Below are 26,407 nucleotides of genomic sequence, written 5' to 3' on the forward strand. Positions count from 1 at the left end.
GAATGTTCTCAGTGGCATTTTACATGTATAATACCAAAATGTAATTCATGTGTACGGGTGTAAGGGTGCTACAATGCACTCTGCTTATAAGAGACGCAGATATAAAATATAGTGCAATATAAGCACAAGAAGGCAAATGGTAAGGTGATGACAATAATATTGTTATACTATCATGTTATATTCCCCATTGATTAATGTCCATTTGTCGCAACAGTGTTTTGAGAAAACCTCTATTGAACTTATGGGGCAGTTGATAAAGCATCCTGCCATCATCCACCTCCATAGGAGGTTGGCCGTTGGAGCCAAAACGGAAGGAGGCCTAACAGACAAGGTCCAAATCAAGTCCCTAAAATGACACTTCAAAGATAAAAACACAACCTTTAAGATACATAAGCTCTTCATAAGCAAAGTGCACTGCATCAAAACAACAAAATGTGACTGGGGTAAATGGTTAGTTTAGGAATAAATTAAGAATATCAAAGGAAATAAAAGATTTTCAGATGATTAGTTCAAGGGAGAGGGTTAACAATGACACCAGCTGCTCTGTTTGCCACATTTGACACAATACCTCTTTAGATTTAAGCTGAAGGTCTTCAGCATCCTTTTTCAGTCTAGCCTTCTCCTTTTCTAGATCAGCAATGGCTTTGCGTAAGTCATCAGCCTCTTTGTTGCTGCTCAGCCTCTGCACTTCAAGTTTCTCCACGGTAGTCATTTTCTCTTTGGTGGCTAGTTCTGTCTCGTGAAGACGGGCACTGATCTGATCCGCTTGCTTCTTGAATTTCTTAGCCTCGTTTTCAGCCCTGTTTTGGGCATCGCTGAGCTGGGACACCTGGAGTTTGAGTTTCTCGGCCTCGGCTGTGATCTCGAGCTGTCTCCTGCGTTCCGCTTCGAGGGATTTCTGGAAGCCCTCTGTCTCTTCCTCTAGACGTTGCTGCATGAGCTGTTTATCCTCGAGCAGTCTCTGGGCCTGCTCCTGAGCCAAATCTTTCTGTCTTTGGAGCATCTCAGCCTCGGCTCTCAGTTTAGATGCCTCCTGGATGGCCTGCATTTTCTCCTTGAGCATTTTCTCGGCCAGGGCTCTCTGCTGGGAGAGGTCCGACTCGGCGATCTGCCTCATGCGTGCCGCTTCTTGGGCCTCCACGCTCAGCCTGGCAGCTTCCTCCGCCAGCTTCTTCATGTTCTCAGCCTCCTCGGCCAGGAATTTCTGAGAGTTATCTTTGTCTCTTTTGATGAGACGCTGGTTCTCGCCCTCGATGCGGAGCTTCAGTTTCATCAGCTCCTCCATCTGAATCTTGACTTTGAACAGCTCGTCCTCCACCTGAGCCTTCTGCTTGACGGCGTCGCCCACCTCGTCCTTCAGGCGCTGCAGCTCTTCGTCCAGAAGAGACTTCTGCTTGTCAGTTTGGTCCAACTGAAGTCTGACCGTTGTAAGCTCCTTTTCCACCTGAGACTTCTGTTTTAAGGTTTGCTCTGCCAGCTTTTTGTGTTTTGCCATCTCCGAATCAGCCTGCTCTTTCTGTTTCAGGGCAGCTTGCTCCGCCTGTGCTCTCTTGGCAGCCTCGAACTCCGCCTCCTTTCTTAACCTCTCGGCGTCCTCCTGAGCTTTGGCCTGATTGGCTGCCTCCTTGACGGCGGCCTGTTTCTGGCGCTCGGCTTCCTCAGCTTGCTGGCGTAGAAGAGCTGCTTCCCGCTCTGCCTTCTCCTTGGCGATCTCAGCTTCTTTGGCGAGCTTCTTCGCCTTTTCATACTCGGCCTTGAGCTTCTGCTGCGTGAGGCTGTCCTCCTTCTGTTGGACGAGAACACTTTGAGCTTGCTGCTCGGCTGCACTGCATTTTTGGGCCGCCTGATTGGCTGCGACGATATGTCTTTCCGCTTCTCGGTCAGCCTCCTCTTTTTGCTTTTTGGCTTCCTCTGCTTTCTTTATGAGGCGCTCCACTTCGCCCTGTGCCGTTTTGCGCTGCCTGGCAGCCTCTTGCTCTGCGGCGGTCATCTTCTTCAGTTTTTCCTCCGCTTCTCTTCTGCGTTTCTCCTCTTCCAGAGCAAGTTTCCTCATCTTCTCAGCCTCGTCTTCGGCACGGAGCTTACTCTGTTGCGTTTCATCCGCGATGTTCTTCAGCTTATTCAATTCCAGCTCCAAGTCGAGCTTTCCGGACGACGCCTTCTCGAAGTTGAGCTTCAGAATGCGGATTTCCTCCTCGACGACACGCCTCTGCTTGAGGGTTTCGTCGACGATGGCCTTCTGCCTCTCCATCTCGGTCTCGGACGACTGCTTGAGCTTCATGATCTTCTCGTCGATATCTTGTTTGTGCTGGCTGGCTTGGTCTTCGAGGGACTTCCGCTGGTAGGCCTCGTCCTCGGCTTTGCGTCGGAGTCGCTCGTTCTCTGCCTCCTTCTCCTTGAGGGCGATTTCCGCCTCCGTTTTCAGACGCGTGGCCTCATTGATGGCTGCAAGTTTCTCTTTGAGGATCCTCTCGGCTTCAGCCCTCTGATGGGTCGCCTCTTCCTCAGCCACCTGCCTCTGTCTCTTGGCCTCCTCGGCGATGGATCTGAGCTTGCCTGCCTCTTCGGCCAGGTTCCTCATTTTAGCAGCCTCGGCCTCAAGGAGCTGTTTACTCTTCTCGGTGGTGGACATGCTGTCTTTTTCCGCCTTGGACTTGAGCTCAAGGAGGATGTTCATCTCGCTCCTCACCGTGACCAGTTCGTCTTCCAGCTGCTTCCGTTGCTGTTCCGCCGCGGTCACTTCGTTTTTAAGGCGGTAAAGCTCGTCGTCGAGGAGGGTTCTCTGTTGCTCGGCGTGGTCAAAGTCGGCCCTGAGACGTATGAGCTCTTGTTCGGCGGAGAGCTTCTGCTGGGCTGTGCCCTCCGCAAGCTTCCTCTGCCTCTCCAGCTCCTGCTCGGCCATCTCTTTCTGCTTCAGGGCCGACTCCTCGGCCTTGCCTCTCTTCTTGGCCTCACGCTCGGCCTCCTCCTTCTGCTTCTCCGCCTCCTCCTGGGCGACGCTCTTCTTGTGGGCCTCCTCCTCCGCCTGGAGCCTCAGACGGAGGGCCTCGTTGGCCTTCTGCCGCCATTTCTCCAGCTCTTTCTCGGCCTCCGCCCTGGCGTTATCGGCCTCCTCCTGCTGCTTCTTCAGGCGGGCAGCTTCTTCCTGGAGCTGGAGGACGGTGCCGTGCTCCTGCTTGAGGGACTCCTCCAGTTTGGATGTCTTCTCCACGTAGGACATGCGTTTGCTCTGGAGCTCGGCAGCGGCACTCTTCTGAGCTATTTCCTGGACCACTTTGATCTGCCTATGTTTCTCGACCTCGGCCTGTTTCATGTGCCTCTCGGCCTCCTCGGCCTGCTGTTTGAGGTTCTCGAGGTCCTCCAAGGCCTTCTGTTTCTGCTTGGCGGCTTCCCTCTCAGCTTCGGCCTTCATTTTGAGTTCCTCCTCCGCTTTGCGCTTCTTCTGAGTCTCCTCGTTCACCTGTTTGCGGAGTTTCTCGGCCTCTTCTTGGGCAGCTTTTCTCAGCCTCTCGGCCTCGGCCGCCTTGTCACGAAGCTGCGTGACCTCCATCTCCGCGGTAGACTTCTGTCGGACGGTGGTCTCCAGCTGGATGCGGATGATGCGGATCTCCTCCTCAATCTTGGAGCGGCTACAGAGGGCCTCCTCTACCTGCTGGCTCTTGTTTTTGATCTGCTGCTCCGAGAGGTTCTTGAGTTCGTGCAGTTCCAGCTGGATGTTGTGCTTTTGCTTCGCTGCGTCGACAGCAACAAATTCCCTCCTGCTGACCTCCTCCTGCATCATGAGTTTCAGCTCCTGAGCCTCCTGCTCCGCCTTGGCTATGGCCTTAGCGTGACCCGCAGCTAACTGCTTCTGTTTGTCTAACTCGGCCTGCATCTCTGCCATTTTTTTCCTCTCTTCCGCTTTCTGCTTCTCTGCAGCTTTCTGCATTAGTGGAATCAAATGGTAAAGAAAGGAATATAATTAAGCATGACAGGTTAAAATGTTAGGTAGCACTGTACATCAATGTGCCTCTGTACTTGTGTAAAAACACTGACATTGTTAAAGCAATTGCAGTGTATTTACGCAAGTATGAGTGCAATTTCATGTACTGTGTTGCCATATGTTAATTATTAGCTTAAAGATATGTTTAGATGTAAATTCATGACAATGTTAAAAAAAATCACGATGCATGTTAAGGTAAGTCATACAAAAAGGATTTCAAGACAGAAGTATTATGGATCATGAGTTGGTCAATTAATGTATGGATATAAGACATCACTTCACAACACAATAAGGAACTCATGTGGCATGCAACTGTAGCTTTTTCAATACATCTCTTTATATGCTAATTAGCTACACAAAGTCTTATTGGTCGATAAAAAAAGACACAGTACCTAAGCAAAAAGTTTCAAGCCAGCTGTGGTTTGGTACAAGGGATTCTTTGGATCACTATCTAAACTATCTCTAACTAGTACTTGAGGAAGGAGAAAATGGCTTCAGAACATGCTAATAGGAAACTAACAAGGTATAAGTATATATATATATTAAGTCTAAATAGTGTGATAGTTTGACATGAAGTGATTAGTAGATGCAGTGGGAAAAAACATAAACAAAACACTGGACTGCAAATCAAGATATGAAATTGAGAAGTCAGATGGAAAAGCGTAGTAGTCTTAAAGATTAAATATATATTTTAAGGGTGAAGGAAGTATGACATGGTAAAGGAGATATATCTGGGATTATTTACCTCTTTAACGCCCAAACAAGATAAGCATTCATCATGACAAAGCACTGGCAAGCAGTTAGGAGAAGCAAACAAACAAAACATTAGGGTTAGAAAAGAACGGGAATGTATGTTCATCTAGAAGGAAGGCTGAAAGTCATGTCGACCAGCCTGAAGCATACAGAGAGCTTTGATAGAAGTATAAGGGAGAGTGAAGCCAATGACAGAAAGGAAAGACTGGGAAGGAAAGAACCCCTTATGTCATATCTCGAATGGCACACCACAAGAGATGAATGGAGATGGAAAGGCCCAAAGTACAATTCAAGATTTTCAATTTGGGGGGGTTTTCTGCTCTAAATGCACGAAGATGCTCTCTAACTTTTGCTTCAGACTGAATATTAAACTGTTATTGAATGCCACACTCAGTCAACTATCTAACCAACAACAACACCGTGCATGACCTTTATCTTATTGAATGCTGAGAATTGTGATTTTGGTCCCATTTTGAGGGGCAAAACTGATACAGTATCATATGTCGGGTTAAATCAAGGCATATTCACTGGAAATGATTCCATTGGAATTGAACTATTCAGCTGCTCCTTCTCCTCCTGGGAATTCAAGGGTCATTTTTACCCGGTATTAGTAGACGGTGCCAAATGACCAGTTACGGACAGTGAAACATGGCACACATTTATACTTTCCTCAGCTTGCCTTATTGTCTGATCAGTCCAAACAAATACTGAAGCTACAGTCATCATGCCAACGTTCCAAGCTTCATGTCAACACGAAGAAATGTCCATTAACCAATGCATTAACTGTGTGTGTGTGTGTAATTGTGTGTGTGTGTGTGTGTGTTGTGTGTGAGTGAGTGGTTGATTGTTTGTTATGGGTTAGAATTAGTGGATCTTAGTATTGGTTGTTCTCCCCAGTGAGTTGTCACGCACCTCCTCGTCCTCCAGGCGGCGCTGTGTGTCTGTGATGAACTTGATGTACTGGCTGGTGAGAGTCATCAGCTCGCTGTAACGAGTCCTCAGGGTAACATACTGATGGAGAGAACAACAACATACACAAAAACAACCTCAGTTTTGTATCACCTTTGATTAGGAATCCAAATCGTCCCCTGAGAGATGCTTGCTTGGCCGTTTTCAACAAAATGACAACATTCTCTTGACTTGGTGTTCTGTTTGACTGGTGCGGGTGCACAGACCTCTTGGATGATGTTATCAGAGGCGGAATCCATCTTGCTTTTCTTCAGAGGGGAGGCGAGAGGCTCCATATGAGCTTTGTAAGCCACCAACTGGAGCTCATAGTCCTGCCACAGAGACATGTCATGTTTATCCAGTATTACCATGATAAGCAGTTCAAACTATCAGGATTCACATTTAATTCATGTATTAGTGTCCTGAATGCTTACCTTGATGGTGTCAATGTATGCCTTGGCATATTTCTGACACTCATCAACCTTGTCTTTGTTCTTCTCAATCTCTTCCAGAAGTTTCTGTGAACAAGAGCTCCATGAACAGTCTGAACGGTCATAACTATATTTAGTATTAAGATACAGTTAAATACTATTTAGAGATTTATTTAGAGTCACCAAAAAGAAAAAAAAAACACATCACTTCATTAAAAAACACTATCAGAATTATGACAGCAGTGCAGTAACTAAACACCCCAAGATGAAACCTAAATGAGCAGTATACCTTCTCCTGGGCGAGCTGCTCCTTCAGGGTCTTGCTGTCGCTGATGGTCACAGCCTGGATGTTCTCCTGGCGCTGCTTGGCGTCGGCGATCCAGCGGATCAGCCAATCGTAGCTCTCGCGGTAGTAGCCCAGCTGGCGGCCCAGCTGTTCCAGCTCCCGCTGGCGCAGGTCCATCTGGGCGAACACGGCTTTCCAGCGGTCCTGGAGACCCGAGAGGAGATGGCGGTAGTGGTCCAGCTCTGCGTCGCGCTCGCTGTGGACGCGGGACATCTTGTTGCTCACTGCAGACGCCTTCTTAATCTCCTCCTCCAGGGTGTCAAATGCGGGCTGCTCGCTTTCTGCCTCAGAACGCATTTTCTAAACATGGAAGCATCGAAGTTAGCTGGTTAGAAGACCATGGAGTGTTTGGCTCATTAGTCAGTGGTACACTGTTTTAGCTGACTTTATTACGTATCATTCAATTATACACAAACACAAAGGTTAAAAACCTGGGCCTTGGCAGGTTTGTGACTCCTAATGAGTTCCACAATGTTCAAAACCGGCCCAGCATAACGCAGCAAGCCTTCAGACAAACTGCTAAACATTGTGTGCGACGCCTCTGATCGCTGCCAACAGAGAGAAGACAAGGCACACTGTGCCTCATAACAGAAGGTGAGTGTTCAGGACAGAGGCCTACTTGTTCGGCTAAAAGGGTAGAGAAGGGTAAAGGGAACGATGAAGAAAGCGAGAGGGAATGAGGGAGGGGGCGTTCACCTTGAGCTGGGTGCGATAAGCCTCCACCTCCTTGACGTCATTGGGCACCTGGTGGACGTCTCTCAGCTGCTGCTCGTACTTTTTCAGGACGCCCTCCGCCCCCTGCGTGTTACGGATGACCACCTCCACCGTCTTCAGCCTGTAGCCAGGGAGAGGAATGGACGGAGGGGGTGGGGAGTGGGGGTGGCAGGGGAGGGCAGGGGAGTGGAGGGGGGAAAACGTCCGTGAGATCCTACACTTAACCGAGAGAAATATTTTTGCTGTGCCCTACAGGCCGCTAAAAAATGCTAGCTAGGTAACGGCGAGAGACAGAGAGACAAGTGGAGTTGACTCACTTCTCCAGGTAGACGGAGGACAGGATGTAGACCTGGTCCATCTTCTGCAGGGTGATGTCCAGCTCGGAGCGCAGGACAGGAGCAGAGGTGGACTGGGGGGAGGAGGAGGCCAGGACCTGCTCGGCCTTTTCAGCCACCTGGCCCAGGTCCTTCTGGATGCCCACCAGCTCGGCTTGATCTTTCTGGAAGCAGCAAAGACACAGACAGCAGGTTAGAAGACACTGGAAATACAGTATAATCCAAGGAACAGCTCTCTGGCTAATAATGTCCCCCTCCTTTTGCTGCAGAGATTCTTTCGGGTCCTAGATTGAGGCAACCTGCGTGCGGCCCTTCTGTTTCTCCGGCTGCCTCGTCCCCAGGAGACGGCGGTGGAAGAGAAAGAGGAGCCCCAGGAACGCGAGGACCAACATGGAGCAGAGCAGCCGAAGGAGCACACTGGCACCCAGACCTGCCTCACTGCCTTCCTCAGCCTCCATGGAGCAAGGCACACAAAGAGGAAACGTCCAGACCTCGCTACACCTCCTCTCCTTTGCCCCCTCCCTTCTCTCTTCTCACGTCGGCGCACTAAAAGAGCAGCCTGGGAGAAGGGTAACGTGGCGCCTCGTCCTCCCGACCGTGAGATCCTCCCTTCCTCCCTTCCTCTATCCTCTATCTCTGCCTCTTTCCCATCCCTCTAGTTTCTCGATCCTTCTCCTTCTTTTTATCTCTCATCCCCCCCCCTCTCTCTCTCTCTCTCTCTCTCTCCATCTCTTCTCTCTCTCTCTCTCTCTCTCTCTCTCTCTCTCTCTCTCTCTCTCTCTCTCTCTCTCTCTCTCTCTCTCTCTCTCTCTCTCTCTCTCTCTCTCTCTCTTTCTCTCTCTCTCTCTCCCCCCCGTCCCTCTATCTCATCTCTGTGTAGGGCTTTGTCTAGTTTCTGGAGCCAGTGAGGTCAGTATCACATTCTCAGCAGTCTCTCCCTTCCCTAAATAGTCGTGCTGCTTATCACTGGATAGCATAATGCCATTTAATTCACTGACTCTGTCCATGGAGTCTCCACACACTAATTAAGCAACTTTCCATCTCCAATTGTTTTGGGCCATCATCATAGGTTACATTAGGAATACAATTAACAATGCAGTCATTCTGCATTTCAACGACGATGAGTAGCTACAGATTCACTGAATATAAGGTCTTGCAGATATATTTCAGAGGGATTCTACTGTGGCCAAGTACCTTCTGATCTTTGGTTTTCTGGCCACAGTCTTTGAGTGGGTCCTTGTCGATGGGCTGGCGTATCCTGGCAACGGTGCGGCTCTCACAGTCTTCCAGACGCAGACGGAGGTCTTTGATGTGGAAGATGTAGGTCTTACACACCGACTCGTCCTGCTCACCTGTGGACGTAGGCACAGAGGCGGGTCAGAACCAGAACCATCTGGACCTCATCCTGACTGAGCAGAGGCCAGAGGGGACAAGGTCTTGAGGTGTGAGGTGTTGGTCTTCCTTATCTGTTCCAGTATGAACAGATATTGATCAATAGGTTTGATCGGGGTGTCAATTAGGTTGTCAGACATGCATGTGTTTTACTTGTGGAGTAACATCCTGATAAATGCTCAAACAAAGCAGGTAGTAGTACAGGAGAACCAACGCCTGGGAAAACACACTTCACTGAAACGTTCTACTTAGAATGACAGAATGCAGAAACAGCTCAACATCTGTTCTATGAGCGGAAAAAAACCGAATGCATCAAACTCATGCGGTCACTCAAAACCCTGACGCTAGCAGAAAGCATCACAGTGGAGGTGAACTGCACGTTTTTAGAATGAAGTGATAAAATACTTGTGTTTGATTTTCAATATCCCATCTGTGGTTGAAAGCATGGCCATACGCTGGTTGTGTGAACTGGAGCTTTTAGCGTATAGCTAATAGCTTAGCAGCACATAGCCTAGCATGTCACTCACCTTTGGGTTTAGCCACAGGGCCTAGAAGGTGAATTGACAGTTACCCAATGTTGCTTTGACCTCAACACAAACGCACAAAACGGCATTCAGAGGAACTTTGGGCACCAGATGGAATTAGACTTGAGTCATACACATAAAACCCACTAACAGTTTGAGGTGCGCTTGATTGAACTAATTTCACTCACTCACTTTTGGGACTGTTACACAGTTTGCATTGCACCAAGTAAACTTAAACAAGCTTCCTTGAAGTACCTCACATAGGACAAAACAGAGATTTAGAGAGAGCTTACCTTTCTCCATGGAGCGGAGCAGGTTGTCAAACTGCTGGGTGGTCTTGGTGAAGTCCCCTTCCACCTGCATGCGGTCTGCAGGGGCGAACTGCTGTGAGTCCTGGCTGTCCCTCAGGAAGTCCTGGTAGTGCAGCTCCAGGTTCCTCATCACCAGCCGGTACTCCTCCACCTTCATGGTCCTGAACTGGAAGGGGACAGGGATGGAGAGAGGGAGATGGAGAGGTGAGGATGAAAGATTTACATAATTAGGTACATTATGAATTGGGCTATACAAAGCATGGGACTTTCAAGACATAAGTTCTACAGGACTTTTGTTTACGACGCAGACTTTGCTAGAAACGGCCCTTCACCATGACCACGTTCCTGCTCTAATTCAATTCCAGAGCCTCAGAAGCGCCTTTAATTCAATAGATGTCCGTGTTTTCACGACTTATTCTAAATATACCTCTCACCGCGACACCACAGAGTTAAAGACATTGTCCTCTCAGCTGAGTGGATTTAACTAACCCTGTCCGCTCGACTTCAGGTCAAACCAGGCAAAACAACTAACAATGAGAATGAGTCCGGTGATAAACGCTATCTACACAGCGCTGATATACAGTATGCTATATCTAACATGTCTTCATGAGCTGTTGATCATGTGCTTTGAGTCTCACCATGGTGATGTTCCAGGAGCGTATCTGCTGGATGTCCCTCATCAGGTACTGCCAGGAGAGCAGGCTCTTCATGTCCACATGAAGCGTCTGCCAGAACACCAACATCTGCTGGTAGCTTCCGTCCAGACTGGGGAGGTAGAGGGAACACGATTAGCACTGTCCTCTACTATCAACACACAGTGGGATCTAGGGGTAAATCAAATTTGTATCAATGTTTTTTTAGTGTAGCTGTAAGTCACTGGTGGATTCCAACAGTAGTGCTGTCACAGAGTAAATCTATTGATTCATTACAGTGTGGGCTGTAGTTCATGGCACAAGAACAGTTATAGCCTATACTTTCCACTGACGATGTTGCTCTAGTCTAGCCTAAGACAGATTACAGTCCGACTGCCTGGACCAGTGTGTGTGTGTGTGCGGGAGCCTCACTTGGACACGCTGTCCACTGCCTCCTTGTTGACAGGAGGAACCAGGAAGCAGACTGAGGGGACCAGGGCCTCGTTACCGGAGCGGTTCAGAACCTTCCACTTGAAGGGCTGGGAGTTGTTGAGCAGAGCGCACTCCTCACTCTTGTGGACTGTGATCTACAGAGAGGGAGGGATGACCCAGGCATGAGAGAGAGAAAGAGAGTGAAGCGAGCGACAAACACACAGACAAAGAGAGAGCGAGAGACAGAGAGAAAGAGACTCAGATAGAAGAAAGTCTCAGAGAAAGAGAGAGAGAGAGAGAGAGAGAAAGAGAGAGAGAGAAAGAAAGAACTAGAACTGACAGATCTAGAGAGAGTCGTTGCCATGCCTACCTCCATCTGTTTGAAGTCGCAGACTGCCTGGATGGGCAGCTTACCCCTGATGGGGGTGGTGGGGTTACGAGGCTTCAGCTGGATGATGGACTTGGCTCTCTTGTTCAGGCCCGCAACATGGGTCTTCAGCTCATTCAGCTGCTCCTTCTCCTCCTGGGAATTCAAGTAGGATAAAATATGTCTTAATTGTCCATCCAGGGAGAAGCATTACAGAAAATGGAGCCCTTTGTAGAGGTCAGCATAGAAGATCCAAAATGGCTTCTTCTTTATCTCATCGTTTAGCTGCGCAGAGGGCTAACGGTGATTTAGTAAGGATTTGAAGTGCCAAGGAGATGGAGAGTCCCCCACCTGTGCGTCCTGCAGCAGGTCCTCCAGGCGGGTGGTGGTGGTCGAGCGGTCGCAGCTGTACTTCTTCTTCATGGTCTCCTGCATCTTCCTCATCCTCTCCTGAGTCTCTTTAGCGTCCGCAAAGAACTACACAACACACAAGCAAAGGACTACAGGTCAACGGCGGACATTACAAAAGAGGACGAGACGGCGTAGGATTCGGCGATGGTCAACAGACGGTTCTGAAACCCTCAAGTGGCGATGATAAAGGCTCTTAAAGGGTTGAAAGGCGGCGTACCTGATAGTAGGCTGTGTTTTCTTTGAGGTGAGCCTCTATGCAGCAACACAGCTGCAGGATCCAGCTCCACTGGGTCTGCAGGGCTGCTGTGAAGGCCTGGGGTTGAGAGGGGGTGGGGGATTTGCATTGGTTAATGATTCTCACATCCGGCGTGACATGCATGATGTAAGATTGTGCACGTGTTGCCCAGACGGGGGCGCTATGTTCTCACCTCCACCGTCTTCCTGCCGGGGTGTCCCTCCTTCAGGAGCCTCTCTCCGGAGGCCTGGATGTCGTTGACCTTCCTCTCCCTCATCTCCAGCTCTCGCATCAGTCCCTGTGGAGTTGTGAGCGGACGTCAGCTCAACTTTCGGCAGACTCAATCTGTGTCTAACTATGCTGTCTGTGCTAGGCTGTCCATGCTTATGCTATCGAATCCAAGCTATCGAAATGATGCAGTCTGTGTTATGCTATGTCATGTATGCTATGCTATCTAAATGATGCTGTCTATGTTATGCTATGTCATGTATGCTACGCTATCTAAATGATGCTGTTTATGCTAGGCTATGTAATCTCTGCTATGCTATCGTGTTGCTATATTCCTATCTATCCATCATAGTGTTTCTCCTCCGACCCACCGAGTAGCTTTCTTTCTTGGCGGTCATGTTGGTGTTGAGGTTGCTCCAGTCGTAGTTGACCTCCTCCTCCTCCTTGTCGTTCAGCCACATCAGCTCCTTGGTCGCCGCCGTGACGAAGACGTGGAGAGAGTCCAGGTTCCGCAGACGGTACTTGGAGGAGTTCTGCAAACGGCGAGGAGAAGGCCGTTTTAGAGAGAACATTGAGGAACGTGTGTTCAGGGATATGTCTATGAAGGTTATCTTGGACTATTAAATGTAATTTAATAAAAGCTAATTCTAATAGCTTTTATACTTGTTGTTTGAGCAGAAGGGTCTCTCACCAGTAGCTTGGCATACTGCAGGTCCAGTTTGCCCAGGTATTCCCTGTACTTGCCCTTAGTGACCGGAGACAGCTGGTTCTGTGAAGACACACAGCATACATCAGCTATGGAACAGCTTGAGTGGAGACCACAAAGTTTCCACAACCAGCCTGGTGGACCACTGACTCCATCGGTGTTACCTCATCAGCCTTGGCCCGTTCTATCTTGGTGCGGAAGTCCTCCACACTCTGGTGCAGGCCGCGATGGCTGCCCAGCTGGGACTCGACGGCGGGCAGGTCGGTGCCCCACTCGCCCTCCTCGATACGTCGCTGGTTCTCCTCCACCCAGGCCAGCAGGTCCTGGGCGTAGCGCAGGGTGACATCGTCCAGCTCCGGGCGCATCTGAGGGGCGGGGGCAGGGTTAGGGCCTGTCTGTCTGCACCCCCCAAGGCTACGGCAGAGACAGCTTCATCACTGGCTCCCACACAGGTCGAGTGAAGGTTGCGGAGGGGGGCAGCCAGTGGAGAGGTTTGGAGTATTTTGAGGTTCGCTCGAGGGCAAACCAATACATTTTCCTGTGTATTCTAGTGTCCTGACAGAGGACTTGAACAACAGCGTGAGCGAGGCCACATACCTTCATAGAGGACTGCGTTTGCTGGGTTTGCTGGACCTGGGCGGCGGACACAGCGGCCTTCAGACGCAGGTTGTAGTCGCTGCGCAGGTTCACCAGGCGCTCGTGGAGGCGGTACACCCTTGAAGGGCAGAGAGAGGATTTGAAACGTGCAAATGGAACGGTCGCGTTTTAAAAACATACGGGATAATGCTATCGACACAGGGTACGTAGACACAAAACGGCTCATCCAAAAAGCCCGGTTGGCGTGATGAGCCCGATACGGTACGACAGACGTGTTTTTGCCAGTTTAGACGCGCCGAGGACTGGGTGTCTCCTTCACCTGCGGTACATCTGCTCCGCCTGCTGGTGGCGCCCATCCTTCAGCAGCTGCACGTCGTTGAAGAGCAGGCGGATCATGCCGTCGGCATTGTCCAGGTCCCGCTCCACCTCGGCCGTGTGCTTGGCCGGCTTACCCGAGTTCAGAAGACGGATGTCCTGGAGGGAGGGGAAGGGAAGGGGGGGGGGGGGGGGAGAGAGGAGGAGGAGAGGAGAGGCGAGAGGTGTGTCACTCCTATGGACGTCAGGTTTTAAGTAGCGTAGATTTGAGTCATGCAGTTTTGAGCAGTGAGGTATTGAGAGGTTTGAATGAGGCCTACAGACTGACTGGGGGAATGTATGGCGTCCTGTGAAGCTCAGGCATATGACTGGCCGTGACATGACTACCCATCCTGTTGCGCTAATTGGGTGATTGGGGACAATTATGTATGTTTTTAAGAGGATTGTGTTTCCCAGCTCCTCCAGCTCTGGGCCCCATCGTCTGATTAGCCTCCCATACCCAGCCCCAATCCTAGCCCCAGTCTCCCAATCCTAGCCCCAACGCAAGCCCCAATCTTAGCCCCCAGTCCCTGGCCCCCAGTCCCTAGCCCCCAGTCCCTGGCCCCCAGTCCCTGGCCCCCAGTCCCTAGCCCCCAGTCCCTGGCCCCCAGTCCCTGGCCCCCAGTCCCTAGCCCCCAGTCCCTAGCCCCCAGTCCCTAGCCCCCAGTCCCTGGCCCCCAGTCCCAGTCCCTGGCCCCCAGTCCCAGTCCCTGGCCCCCAGTCCCAGTCCCTAGCCCCCAGTCCCTAGCCCCCAGTCCCTGGCCCCCAGTCCCAGTCCCTGGCCCCCAGTCCCAGTCCCTGGCCCCCAGTCCCAGTCCCTAGCCCCCAGTCCCTGGCCCGCAGGTGGAGGACTCACCGTCTGCAGCAGGGTATCCAGCCGGTTGAGCTGCTCCTCACAGTTGCCAGACTCCATCTGGACTTTGGTGACGATCCTCTGGAGACGTTCCAACCTGCAGAGGGACAGCAGAGCTTCAGTGTCCGACATGTGACCAGCCAGCACTCGCTCGAATTGGTTCTGTGTTAACAGATCGCCATGGACGTAACTCTTGGGCCTAAAATAATTTGCCTGATGTATTATAAACCAGGTAACAAGATAGTATAATGATCTTAATAAATGATCCACAAACACAACACACACATACAGTACACACGTACACACACACACAGATGAAGACCATAGAAGACAGACTTACGATCTCCTGGTGTGTATCAGATACTCTAATCTACAGGTGTCAGTCAAAAAAGCCATAATCCATAATCTCCCTGTCCTCTCTAGGGTATAATCCCAGGTACAAGAGGGGCGGTGCCTCCGCCTACAGCCATCCCATCTGAGGTGTATCCTGCGTCCCTCTGAATGAGGCCAATGTCTCTGGTCACCGGGGCTAACGTCGACCCTGCTAGTTCAGCCATTCCTCGTTGCTTGCTCACACTCAGAACAGCTACCAGACAAAGACGTCTTATGACCAACCCTTGGACCAGCCCAGCTCCTCACACACACACACACACACATACACACACTCCCAAGTCCGTATTTTATACTGTACAGGATGATGCTAATAGCATTTAAATGGATGGACCAGCTTCTGGGACAACCCAGTTCTGTCAATCTGTCCTCAGAGATGGCTGTCCATTCGAGAGGAAATATGATCAGGCCCTACTGCGTGAGAACAGAGGCAGCAGACTGATCTTCGTGAGGAAGTAACCTAAGTAGTAGAAACACTGAGCAATGCTTCTCCTTTAAAAAATATTCTTCCCTGTCCTACGAAGCAGTCTTAGCCCTAGATGGTGGAAAAGGGTTGTGTTTGATCAAGTCTTATGTAATGGGAATATATTTGTTTCTCTCCTTAACTTCGGTTTCAAATACTGACTTTGAAATCCATGATAATGGTCTGTACAATTTCTTATCACAAGACACCCAGTGCTGTACCAGATGATGCTGAGTCATGTCAGAGTCTAGACAACCGGGTTCACGTTAGGACGGCACAAGGGCACTTATCTCCTGAGGACAACCGCAGGCTTGTACCAGCTTCCATGCCAACCACCAACAGAAAGACCCAACAAACCAATTCCCAACCACAGACCATGAGAACCTTTTCAACAATTAACTGGATGTTGACAGATGGATGTTGCTACAGCAGATCCGGGAGCAGATGAGCGTGATCCTCCACTCACCTCTCAAACTCAATCCTGAGCAGGCGCTCTCTCTCCAGGATGGCTACGTGCAGGCGGCCCCATTCCTTCTCCACGTCGATGGGGTCGTAGCCTGGGGGGACCTTCACCTGGCCACTGTGCACTGCACTCTGAGGAGAGAACCATGGAGAGGTGAGGAGACGGGAGGGAGGAGAGGGGAGGGAGGAGAGGGGAGGGAGCAGAGGGGAGGAGAGTATAGGTAGGTGAGGTGAAGGAGGGGGAGAGGAGAGGAGAGGGGAGGGGATGGGAGGAGAGGGGAGGAGGAGAGGGGGGGGGGGGAGGAGGAGAGGGGAGGAGGAGAGGGGGGGGAGAGGAGGATTCCGTGATCTACCTCAAAGGACTGGTAGATGAGCTTGGAGCGGTGTTTGTCGGTCTCCTTGGCAGGGAGCTCTGTCTCTTTGAACTTCAAAAACTGATGCCACAGGATCTGAGGGGAAATTCAATTTAGAAAACGTAAATTTTCCCACGATTAAACTTTTTGTACATCAGACTAACCCCAAACCAGATGCTCTAGTTAATCTATGATCTTGAGATTCAAATGATCCTAGTGAGGTTTCATCACTAAAACATTTCAAAAGGTTTCATCGTCTAAAACATCTGTCCTGGTAACAACTGTCACTGTTTGCTAATTTATACCTTCATAATGCTAAAGTTGGCTTTAACCTGATGATATTACTGCAGCATTACCATGGCCAGGATTCACAGACACACACACAACCAAACACACATAGACACACACACAAACACACACAAGCACACACGCTCAGTAAAATGTCCTGAGCTTGATCTTTTTAAACTAGCCAAAACCCAAACTAGATTATCTGTCAAATCAAAGCCAATCGAGTTGGTTAGATCAACCAAACAAGATGCATGAGGGTGTGAAAAAAAAAAGACCACGGCAAACACAGCTGTCACAGCATAGCATCTATCCTACTTTAGAGGTCATGAAAGCCAATGAAAAAATCGATATTTATTGGGAATGCCTGGGAGTTGAAAGGGCAAACCAATATCAGTAAACGGCAAAAATACTACGTTTGGAATGTCTGCTCTGATCAACCCCGCTCTGCTATCGACCAAAACTTGGAGCCACACCACAGTTCAGCTGCAAGGCTACACCCTGACAGGGGAGTGGCTCGGGGAAGGTTCCAGAGAGGATTAGATAAGTCAGATAATATCTTTTGCCTTCAGGATCTGCTTTTCGGATCTCCAGAGCCACTCCACCCAGGGCTGCCCAGCCTCACACAATGAGAGTCGAAACAATAGGATTCCGCAGCGAAAACACACAAACAAAGTCATAACTTGATTTGGCATTCAGTCACAGACCTCCCTGCTCTTCTAATCCCCAATTCTAATCCCCAAGTCTTTCAGCTGTGTACAGTACATCCACTGGCTGGGTTGACAAAACAAGTTGAATGTAAAATATATGAATGGGTTATGGTTGGTCTGTCTGGGTACAGGCCAGTTTTTTAAAAGGCCAACTTGTATTTAGTTAGATCCTTTATCTACCTTTAATATGACCTAAAATCACAATGCTGAGTTTCCCTACAGGAACAAAGCAACACTTTTGAAAAAAGTGTTTGACTGTAATCTTGCCAATCTTGTCAGTGTCTGTTACTAATGTCTACGTCTAAAGTCTAGAAAGTCTAACGACTAAGTTTAACGTGATCCAGTTGATTTACTGTGAGCATTATGATCATCACCACATCCTCATCATCATCATGGTGATGATTATCACTATCATCACAATCATCACCGCTGCCATCATAATCCCCATCATCAACCTGAGCGCTCCGGTCACCCACCTCTATCTCCTCGTAGCTGCCGGGGAACCTCCTCTCCTCGAAGATGATGACATGGTGTCTGATCCACTGGAGCAGCAGGGTCACCAGCTCATAGTACTCCTGCCAGCGCAGCTCCAGCTCCTGGGGCACCACAACACACACACACACACACACACACACACACCTGGTCAGGTAGCGAACACACACACCACGGCAGACCTGGTCGGTAAGCGAAAGAGACTCGAGAGTGTCTCTCTGCTGTCTGCCAGCCTGCCTTCCATTCTAACTCCCTAACTCACACACCGCACTCTGTCAATTAGGGGTCAACAGCGCTGGCCTTGTCTAAACTGACAAGGGATAGAGGGAGAGAGGGAGAGAGAGAGACCGAGGGGGCAGTACACACACCCGTAGTGTGTAGGTGTGGTTGTGCTGTGTGTGGTTGTGTTGTGTTATAACTCTAGGCTTGGATCCTGTTCAGCTGAGGTAAACACCACAGGTTGTTCATTTCCTGTGGCCAAATCTAACACCACAGCACCCCTGTTGATGTTCCAAGTACAGGCCACACTGGGAAAAATGCATAGGGCTGGCCAAGTTACAGGCTCTGTCAACTAATATCCAGGACTAGCAGCAAGGAGGCATTAATAAGACAACTCTATCAATTCCAGTCTAGCAAATATCTTCTACTTTATGTTGTTTCTGCTGTATTTTCTGGTCTGTACTATATTCTGTTTCGTATGGTCAGCTCTATCTCTTTTACAGGACACAGCCTTGACGGAGATTTTAATCAGTACTAGATATATTTTCGATGTATGTATTAGCTGATAGAGATGTGTTGATTTCGTACTCACATTGGCCATCACTCCACCTTGGACGTCGGGCACGCGTGGCATGGCATCATACAGCGATGACACGTAGGTGATGATGGACTTCTCATCGGGGTGAGCGACATCCACATCTGGAGAAGGGAACCAGAGAAGAAGATGAGATCCCTCCACCTCTAGATGGAGCAGCCCTCACACCAGCCTCACACTTGGGCCTCTCTTGACTCAATCGCAAACATGGGACATGGCCATCTTCTCTTCACATTTACATTACATTTAGTCATTTAGCAGACGCTCTTATCCAGAGCGACTTACAGTAAGTACAGGGACATTCCCCCGAGGCAAGTAGGGTGAAGTGCCTTGCCCAAGGACACAACGTCAGTTGGCATGACCGGGAATCGAACTGGCAACCTTCGGATTACTAGCCCGACTCCCTCACCGCTCAGCCAACTGACTCCGTCTTGTGGATGTCTTCAGGAGACATCCACTCCCAGGGGGGCCTGAACAGGTAGAGGGTATCCTGGCTCCTAGCTAGGCCAGGGGAGGAGCCTCCATAGCCTCAGATGAACCTTACCTTCTGGGTCGAGGAGCCGGGTCACCCCCAGGTCCTTCTCGGCCACGTTGAAGGCCTGCTCCAGGTTCTCCACGTTGGTTTGACGGTACACCTTGCTCATGTCGACCAGTCTGGGCCTGGACACACACACACGCGCACGTACACACACACACACAGCATGAATTACATTGTTGGTACCCAAGAACTACAACTGACAGGTTGACAGAGACTGGAGGACACAATATCTGGGGGACAAGACATTCATTTATTCTGACATTCGATCACTTCCTCTTTCTTTTGAGATATAGAGTAGCCAGACAGGTCAACAGATCCCTGTCATGGCTGAAGCACTGTATATCATGTCTGTCTGTCTTTCTGTCATAAATCTGAGGGGAACATCTGCCTGCTGCCTATCCTCTGGGGGGGGGGGCTGCCCATGGCTGGAATGTGATGCACTGCAGGGCTCCAAAGACACACGCCTCCTTTGCTAGCACCTGCTCCGGGACACAGGGCCTTGAGACTCCGACGCGATGCAAAAGATGGTGAGATACAATTTATTGAGTCGTGGAGTTTCTGCAGAACCACCAGATATGTTTGGCCATGATCACAGGAGAAGAGACTGACTGTAGTTGTATCTTAGACACGGCAACAAGACTGCCACCACTATCGTCTAAACACTGTAACCGACCGTATGATAATCCTCAATTCTCAAAACAGTGGAGTTCCAATGACAAGCTTAGAGAGGAGTCTATAGAGAAGACAGGCTACGACAGCAAACCAATAGAGTAGAGAGAGAGAGAAACTGTAAGAGCTTGTTCAAAAAAGTAAAAAACTAACTGACACAACATAGACAGAGTGCATGAAAGCTAACCAACACAGTTTAAATGAGTACAGAGACACTATGAGAGCAGACTCCTACAGCTGTTTGACGTGAAGGGTGGAACGGACAGCATAGTGGTCTCCAGGGCTGGCGGGGGACTCAGCCTCCTGGTAGCGCCCCTCCCGGAGGGAGAGCTGCCTAGCTGGCCTGCTGGGGCTCGGAGCCTGGCGTCCCCCTCCCTGGAAGCTGTGAGAGCTCCAGCCCTGGCCCAGCTCCTGGTCCCCTGAGTGGGACTCGCTGCTGGAAAGGGTCCCCGGACTCTGGGAGCCCCTGCCTGAATCCCAGGAGGAGCCCTCCGAGGGGATGTCCTCGCACAGCATGACCACGCGGTCCTCGACGTCACTGATCGACCCGGTCACGCTGCCGACTAAGCTGCCGCTGCGCTTCCTGTGTTTGAAACGCTTCTTCAGGTTCTGGATCATGATGCCTTGTGGGAGTTGGAGTTCCTCGAGCACAAATGTGGAAATGAATTGGGTCCTCCAACAGTAGGTGGGAATGATACTTGTTCACCTGACTAATCTGCCTCAGGTTCTCTTGCACCAGTCATTACGGCAAACTCTATTGTCGATGGTTTGTAGTCAGTTTGGTTCCAGGCTAAACATCCTGCTAAACATCCGTCGCAATCCCTTATGTGTTCAGTCAAACCTTCTCCTCAGATCGTCACGTTTGAAATGCAGAGTCTCCGAGTCAGTTGGCTGCTCTCCCTCGCCCTCCTTGAGAACAGAAGCCTCCTAGTGGCAGACCAAGGCCACTGCGGTCGTCTCCCGTCAGCTCAGCTCACCTCAAAAGCCACAGAACCTCAAAACCCTTCATGACACCAGCTCGGCCCAGGCAGACCTGTAACCTCCACGGGCTCCTTCAGGGAGTTTCCATGGTTCCGCAGAGCGACAGCTCGCAAACACGTGAAGATCACAGAGGCGAAGCGAGAAGCCTCAGCGAGGCATGGACGAAGGTGTGTTAGCAGTGACTGGGGTAGAGCTGGAGTTAAGGCAGAACTGTCCAAAACCACACCCACCGCACCTTTATGTAAAACAGCCATAAAATACCCTGCCCAAGGTCCCGCTGGCACACCTGTCACTCTCTCTCTCTCTCTCTCTCTCTCTCTCTCTCTCTCTCTCTCTCTCTCTCTCTCTCTCTCTCTCTCTTTCTCTCTCTCTCTCTCTCTCTCTCTCAGGGCGTTGCAGGTACATGCTCAGGTTGAATATAACCAGTCCCTGCAGGCATCTCTTTCTTCCTCTTCATAATAACAGTAACAGGGACCACACCTCCATGGCAAAGTATGTATCTCTCCCGCGATAGTCTACTTTTCTTTCACCGTCTCTCTCTCTCTCTCTCTCTCTTTTCTCTTTTAGTTTCTAGCACTCCTACGTTGTAATGCTTTTACAACCAGGTCCTCGAGATTAAGCGCAACCAAAGCGTCCCAGAAACAGCTACATTCACCACACTGCGCAGGAACCCACCGTACATTCATTTCCATCCTATTCGTGCGGACGAAAACAGGGCCGACTCAGCGAGTCCCGACGAGCTCAGCTCAGCAAGCCCATTTGTCATTTGGAAGTTTGCCCTGATCTGCTGAGCAACACACAGACCCGGAGGACAGCGATGTGTGGGAACAAGCTCAGGCATCGCTCCCTCTGAGACTGAGGATAGACATTAGCGCTCATCAAGTGCACCCACAACCAGGCATTACACGTGTAGCATCAATATGAAACTGATGTCACTGTAACTGTACCCAAGTCCGGATTTCAAGATAGGACACGTCGAACAGATGATTATGGCGTATGTTTTGTATAACTGTTAACTTTGTATAACTGTTATATTGGCACGGTTGTATCAGATACAATGCAGAATGTACACGGTGTGTGGTATGAGTGCATAAAGTATCTCTGCTTCATAACCTGTAAATAGAACACTGTGTTCACAGTGTAAATTGTCACGTTGGATGTGTCACTAAGTGCTACTTACCGGTGTTTGTGGATGACGGCGTTGAACAGTTTGCCGTCCCTCCAGGAAGTGGTGAAGTTGTCGCAGCGTATCCCCTGGTAACCCTCGGTCATCCTCTGCGACCACAACAGCAGCTTCTCCTTGGCCGTCATGTCTTCCGACTGGCCGTTGACCTGGATGTCCGAGATCTGGGGTGGGGTCAGAGGTCAAGGGTTAGACCAGGGAAGACGCCCATAAATCTCACTGGGGAGATTTATGGGGGATGATGACAGGATGAGGATGTAGAGTGAATGGTTTTAGACTATTAGGATACATGTGTGGGTGAATGACACAAATGAATGCAGAGAGTAGGGGAGTCCGGGTATCGTAGTAACATAACACTTATGTCAAACTTTTAGTCCATTTCTCAGAGATTATATAGTTGCACTGTATTCAAATTGTAAGACAAACAAACTCCATGTCCTTTACAGCTTGGTGTGGTTGTTAGAAGTTAATCAAACAACAAGTGCGTAGTGTTGTATGTTTCAACCATACTCGGTTTCCCCTACACAGTCAGAATGGGACCTAAGTAAAATATCTGGTGAAAGGATGAGAGTATAATTAGGGCAAATCAGTGAGATTTACAGGAATCAATATAGTCAGTGTGTGTGTGTGTGTGTGTGTGTGTGTGTGTGTGTGTGCCACACCCTGCACTGTGAGAACATAAAGGCTAAATGACTCATCGGCCACCACCCTCCTTTTTACCTTATTTTGTGAAATAAGAGATGCACTCCTTTCCCTCTCGCTCTACCTCTTTCGCTCTCTCTCTCTACCTCTTTCTCTCTCTCTCTCTCTCTCTCTCTCTCTCTCTCTCTCTCTCTCTCTCTCTCTCTCTCTCTCTCTCTCTCTCTCTCTCTCTCTCTCTCTCTCTGTCTCTCTCTCTCTCTCTCTCTCTCTCTCTCTCTGTCTATCTCTCTCTCTCTCTCTATCTTAATCTTCACAGAAACATAATGGCCATTTATAGGAGCAGCAGCCTCAAGTGGCTGAGAGGTGCTGGGTGTTGTGAGTCGCCATAAAAAGCTCCTTTATGAGGCAACCCCTAAGTGGAGCAGAGACCACAGCCCTAACCATAGCCCTCTCTGAGGTAAGATGGCTCACTTCAAATTGTCCACTTTTTTGGGACATTGGTCTCACTAAAGCACTAAGCTAAACAAAGCACACCCAGTCACTATTTGCCAGTAGTAAGGGGTCATGTACCTGGCAGCTTGGCTGGGCTGAGCTACTTTGGGATGGGTGAGATGAGGGATATAGCCTTAGTGCACATTTAGCCTTGTAACTGTATATTGGACTACCAGATGTGCACTAAGAAATACAACTAATATCTCACTATCTTTTACTGCCCAAAGGTCAATTGTGGCAGTCAGACTGGAATGGATTTCAAAGCTGAGGAACATCTCATATCATGGGTTTGAAGGTTATTGATCATAGCGGATTGAGATCATTGAGATCGGTTGAGATCCCAGTAGATGCGAGTTGATTGGCTGAGATCCGGGAAGAGGTGGCGGCATAGTAAAATGGAATGCAACACTGACAGAACAGGACACCTGGAAGTGAAGAATGATGGTCCATATCAGCCCCAGGGTCAGCTTGGGGTTTCCATCAGCGATGTCATCGTTCCGGATGTTCACCAGCTTGACCTGTGATTGGACGAGACAAAGAAAACCCTCAGTTTCCCTCATATCTCAGACCCTCAGATCTTATCAGTTGTCTAATTTTAACAGAAGTTTTAACCCAAGATGAAATGTTCAGCATTTTACCAATAAAATAATTCAACTGACGATCAATACACCTGCTAAATATTGTCTTAATGTAGCATGATTAAGAACCTCATTTGAAACAGCAACTCATCCAATAGAGAACGTTTTGTGTCTGCCCCCTACCTGCCGATGCCTGAGGAAGTCCAGGGCTATCTGTACATTCTGCAGCTTGTGAAAGCGCATACGTCCTTTCTCTCTGGGCTGCAGGGACGGAGGGAGGGAGGGGTTAGAAAGAAAACAAAGAACGCGGAGAGAACATCTCATATCGTTCCTCCTGATGGTCCAGGGCTGGAGATGAATGAAGGGATTCCGCGGGATAGTTAGACCCCCCATAGCAAGCACAGCTGACTATGTTCCACCATTAACACTATCCAACACAACAGTCAGGGAGATATCAGGAGAAATCCTGAGAAACTCAAGGACCATTACACCATCGATATTATCCATAGAATGAGATATGGGGGATAATGACTGATGATTTGGGACGATCAAAACCAAGCCATAAAATTTAGTTAAATGCCTGGATAATCTTTATATAAGCTACATGCAGAGCTTCTATAGTCATGAGAGCAAAAAAAAGGGCTGTTAAGAAACAAACCCTTCAACCTGCATCAGCAGCTAGCTACTAGGTAGCTAGTAGGAGCTACAGAGTGGATTCAACTTGATTGGTTCTGGCTTGAAGCAGATTGATGCAGGACCGCAGATGCATTTGGTGGGCCAGTGACATGATTAGTTATTAGGTAGCTACAGTAAGGCAAGCACTAATTGCCTTGGCTTACGTAATGGGAAGATATCCTTGAACTCAAAATGAAAATAACTTGAAACTAAGATCTCAGACAACAGAGATAGCCAAGACATTGTCATAAAATAAACATTTGCAGATTATGCAACTCATAGTTAGTTACTTCCAAAGGTTAAGCTACTTGGTTATGTCACATCAACAGAACAGCTGTGTACAAGTCACATATTTCACAAAGAAGCCAGCAGCTCCTACTGCAGGTCTATCTGGTCACATGTTACTGCACCTAAGAGGCTGGGCACGCTTGTCAAAGACGACACAACAGATGACAGGAAATCCAAAAGAAAACAAGGAAAAACAATCCTAAAGCCGCAAACCAGAAAGTGACATCATGCAGAGCCGAGCCAATGGGAGAGAATGGGGTTGGGAGGTGACCCATGCCACATGAAATAGATGAAGCCCGGAAGTTAAAACGACCCACTCACCAAGCGCAAATTCCTGGCCACGTCTCGCTCCCTCGGCTAGCCCACGCAAGAGCAGTGCAAAGAGGGGATTCAGGGGCCAGAGGGTAAAGGTCAGCATACAGGAGAGAGGGAGAAGGAAGGGGTTGGAGAGGAGAGGAGAATAGAAGAGAGGAGAGGAGAGGAGAGGAGAGGAGAGGAGAGGAGAGGAGAGGAGAGGAGAGGAGAGAAGAGAAGAGAAGAGGAGAGGAGAGGAGAGGAGAGGAGAAGAGTAGAGAAGAGAAGAGAGGAGAGGAGAGGAGAGGAGAGGAAAAGAATATAAAGGAAAGGAAAGGAAAGAAGATGGTGACAGAAGCATGGTGGCAGAGGGGAAAAGAGAGGTCAGGGGAAGAAAAGGACCAGGATTGAAACACACCATTCAGAGCGAGAGACAGACAGAAGACAGAGAAGTGCAGAGAAGGCAGAGGAGGGCAGATAAGCCATTGTGGGTTAATGTGTTAGAGCCATGGAGGCATCAGAGAGATAGGCTGAGGCTAAGCTGAGAGAGGCTGAAGAGTGATGAGCCAGCAAAGAGCAAAGCTGCAACGGTTGAAATTCCAAGGTGGTTGTTTTCGTATAAGTATTGATAATCCTTGTTTTTAAACAGAGTAGAGGGTAATTTGTAATGTGTACAACTGATAAGGTTGCCAATAGAGTGTACTTCTTAGTGTGGTCAGCTGGTAGGGTGGTCAATATAGTGTGGTCAGTTTAGTATGGTCAAATTAGTGTGGTCAGCTGATATACAGGGGCAGCCTAGGCAGACCTGCATAAACTAGGCGTGATATAGTTGATTGGTAGTCTTGAAATGTTTGGTATAGTAAAAAGGCATGTATGGATTGACTTGAAACTTGAAGGCATGTATGGATTGACATTTTGGCATAAGATGATATAGCTACAGGGAAGACATTCCAATGTGAATTTGATTCAGGCCTATTTGTGTGTGTGTGTGTGTGTGTGGCCGGGAGTGTGTGTATTAAGCATTGGGGTGGGGTTCGGGGAGGGAGCTGGACTGGTAGGTTGATAGTGCAGCAGAGGCAGAGCTCAATCCATTCGCCAATCAAAGGCCGGGGTCAGAGTCAACGGGAAGGAGGTCATAGGTCACTCACCAGTGTCTCCCCAGAGAGGACCTCCAGCAGGGAGATCAGGTTGTGTCCATCTCTCAGGTCCTCATATAGGTCGGTCACATGGCGCTGGGACTGAGGACAGACAAGGGGAAAATGGATTATTAGAATAGTTCATTTTGACTTATCACTACGATATCACAGGAATAACTGTCACTCCCCAACGCTTCTCTCTATCTCCCTCGCTCCCTCCCTGCCTCACACCTGCCAATCTCTCTCCTTCCCTCTCTCTCTATCCCCCTCTCTCCGTCTAATTCCCTCCCCTACCCAGAACGTTCTCCATGAGTACATTAGTGGATCCAGGGCATGTATGCATGTCCTCCTGCAGCCAGAACGCCTGCTCCTCACCTGTCCTTTCTGAGACACCTGATGTCATAACAGCCC

At 49.3% G+C, this 26,407-nt stretch overlaps 1 protein-coding gene across 13 annotated transcripts in view; it reads right to left on the reverse strand.

Annotated features, from left to right (window-relative positions):
- The window catches only part of plecb (plectin b), a 111,750-nt gene that overhangs the window by 8,536 nt on the left and 76,807 nt on the right, over window positions 1-26,407 (reverse strand). For 7 of the 13 annotated variants that reach the window (XM_062465029.1, XM_062465022.1, XM_062465020.1 and 4 more), the window contains 31 exons: window positions 26,009-26,098; window positions 23,787-23,864; window positions 23,439-23,543; window positions 21,889-22,055; window positions 19,065-19,180; window positions 18,518-18,624; window positions 17,691-17,810; window positions 16,220-16,315; window positions 15,871-15,998; window positions 14,555-14,648; window positions 13,664-13,818; window positions 13,345-13,462; window positions 12,912-13,112; window positions 12,733-12,810; window positions 12,413-12,574; window positions 12,007-12,111; window positions 11,796-11,891; window positions 11,519-11,644; window positions 11,171-11,323; window positions 10,801-10,955; window positions 10,375-10,501; window positions 9,719-9,902; window positions 9,429-9,449; window positions 8,704-8,861; window positions 7,492-7,673; window positions 7,157-7,295; window positions 6,404-6,760; window positions 6,118-6,201; window positions 5,911-6,015; window positions 5,648-5,746; window positions 569-3,922 (listed from right to left, as the gene is read on the reverse strand). In XM_062465029.1, coding sequence (XP_062321013.1) covers window positions 569-3,922; window positions 5,648-5,746; window positions 5,911-6,015; window positions 6,118-6,201; window positions 6,404-6,760; window positions 7,157-7,295; window positions 7,492-7,673; window positions 8,704-8,861; window positions 9,429-9,449; window positions 9,719-9,902; window positions 10,375-10,501; window positions 10,801-10,955; window positions 11,171-11,323; window positions 11,519-11,644; window positions 11,796-11,891; window positions 12,007-12,111; window positions 12,413-12,574; window positions 12,733-12,810; window positions 12,912-13,112; window positions 13,345-13,462; window positions 13,664-13,818; window positions 14,555-14,648; window positions 15,871-15,998; window positions 16,220-16,315; window positions 17,691-17,810; window positions 18,518-18,624; window positions 19,065-19,180; window positions 21,889-22,055; window positions 23,439-23,543; window positions 23,787-23,846 — 7,152 coding nt within the window. In that variant the 5' untranslated portion in view covers window positions 23,847-23,864; window positions 26,009-26,098. The remainder of the gene's footprint in view (window positions 1-568; window positions 3,923-5,647; window positions 5,747-5,910; window positions 6,016-6,117; window positions 6,202-6,403; window positions 6,761-7,156; window positions 7,296-7,491; window positions 7,674-8,703; window positions 8,862-9,428; window positions 9,450-9,718; window positions 9,903-10,374; window positions 10,502-10,800; window positions 10,956-11,170; window positions 11,324-11,518; window positions 11,645-11,795; window positions 11,892-12,006; window positions 12,112-12,412; window positions 12,575-12,732; window positions 12,811-12,911; window positions 13,113-13,344; window positions 13,463-13,663; window positions 13,819-14,554; window positions 14,649-15,870; window positions 15,999-16,219; window positions 16,316-17,690; window positions 17,811-18,517; window positions 18,625-19,064; window positions 19,181-21,888; window positions 22,056-23,438; window positions 23,544-23,786; window positions 23,865-26,008; window positions 26,099-26,407) is intronic. The other 6 variants (XM_062465021.1, XM_062465028.1, XM_062465025.1 and 3 more) reach the window with 4 other exon arrangements.

Source organism: Osmerus eperlanus, chromosome 7, assembly GCF_963692335.1.
Source record: "Osmerus eperlanus chromosome 7, fOsmEpe2.1, whole genome shotgun sequence".
In the NCBI taxonomy this organism is placed as follows: domain Eukaryota; kingdom Metazoa; phylum Chordata; class Actinopteri; order Osmeriformes; family Osmeridae; genus Osmerus; species Osmerus eperlanus.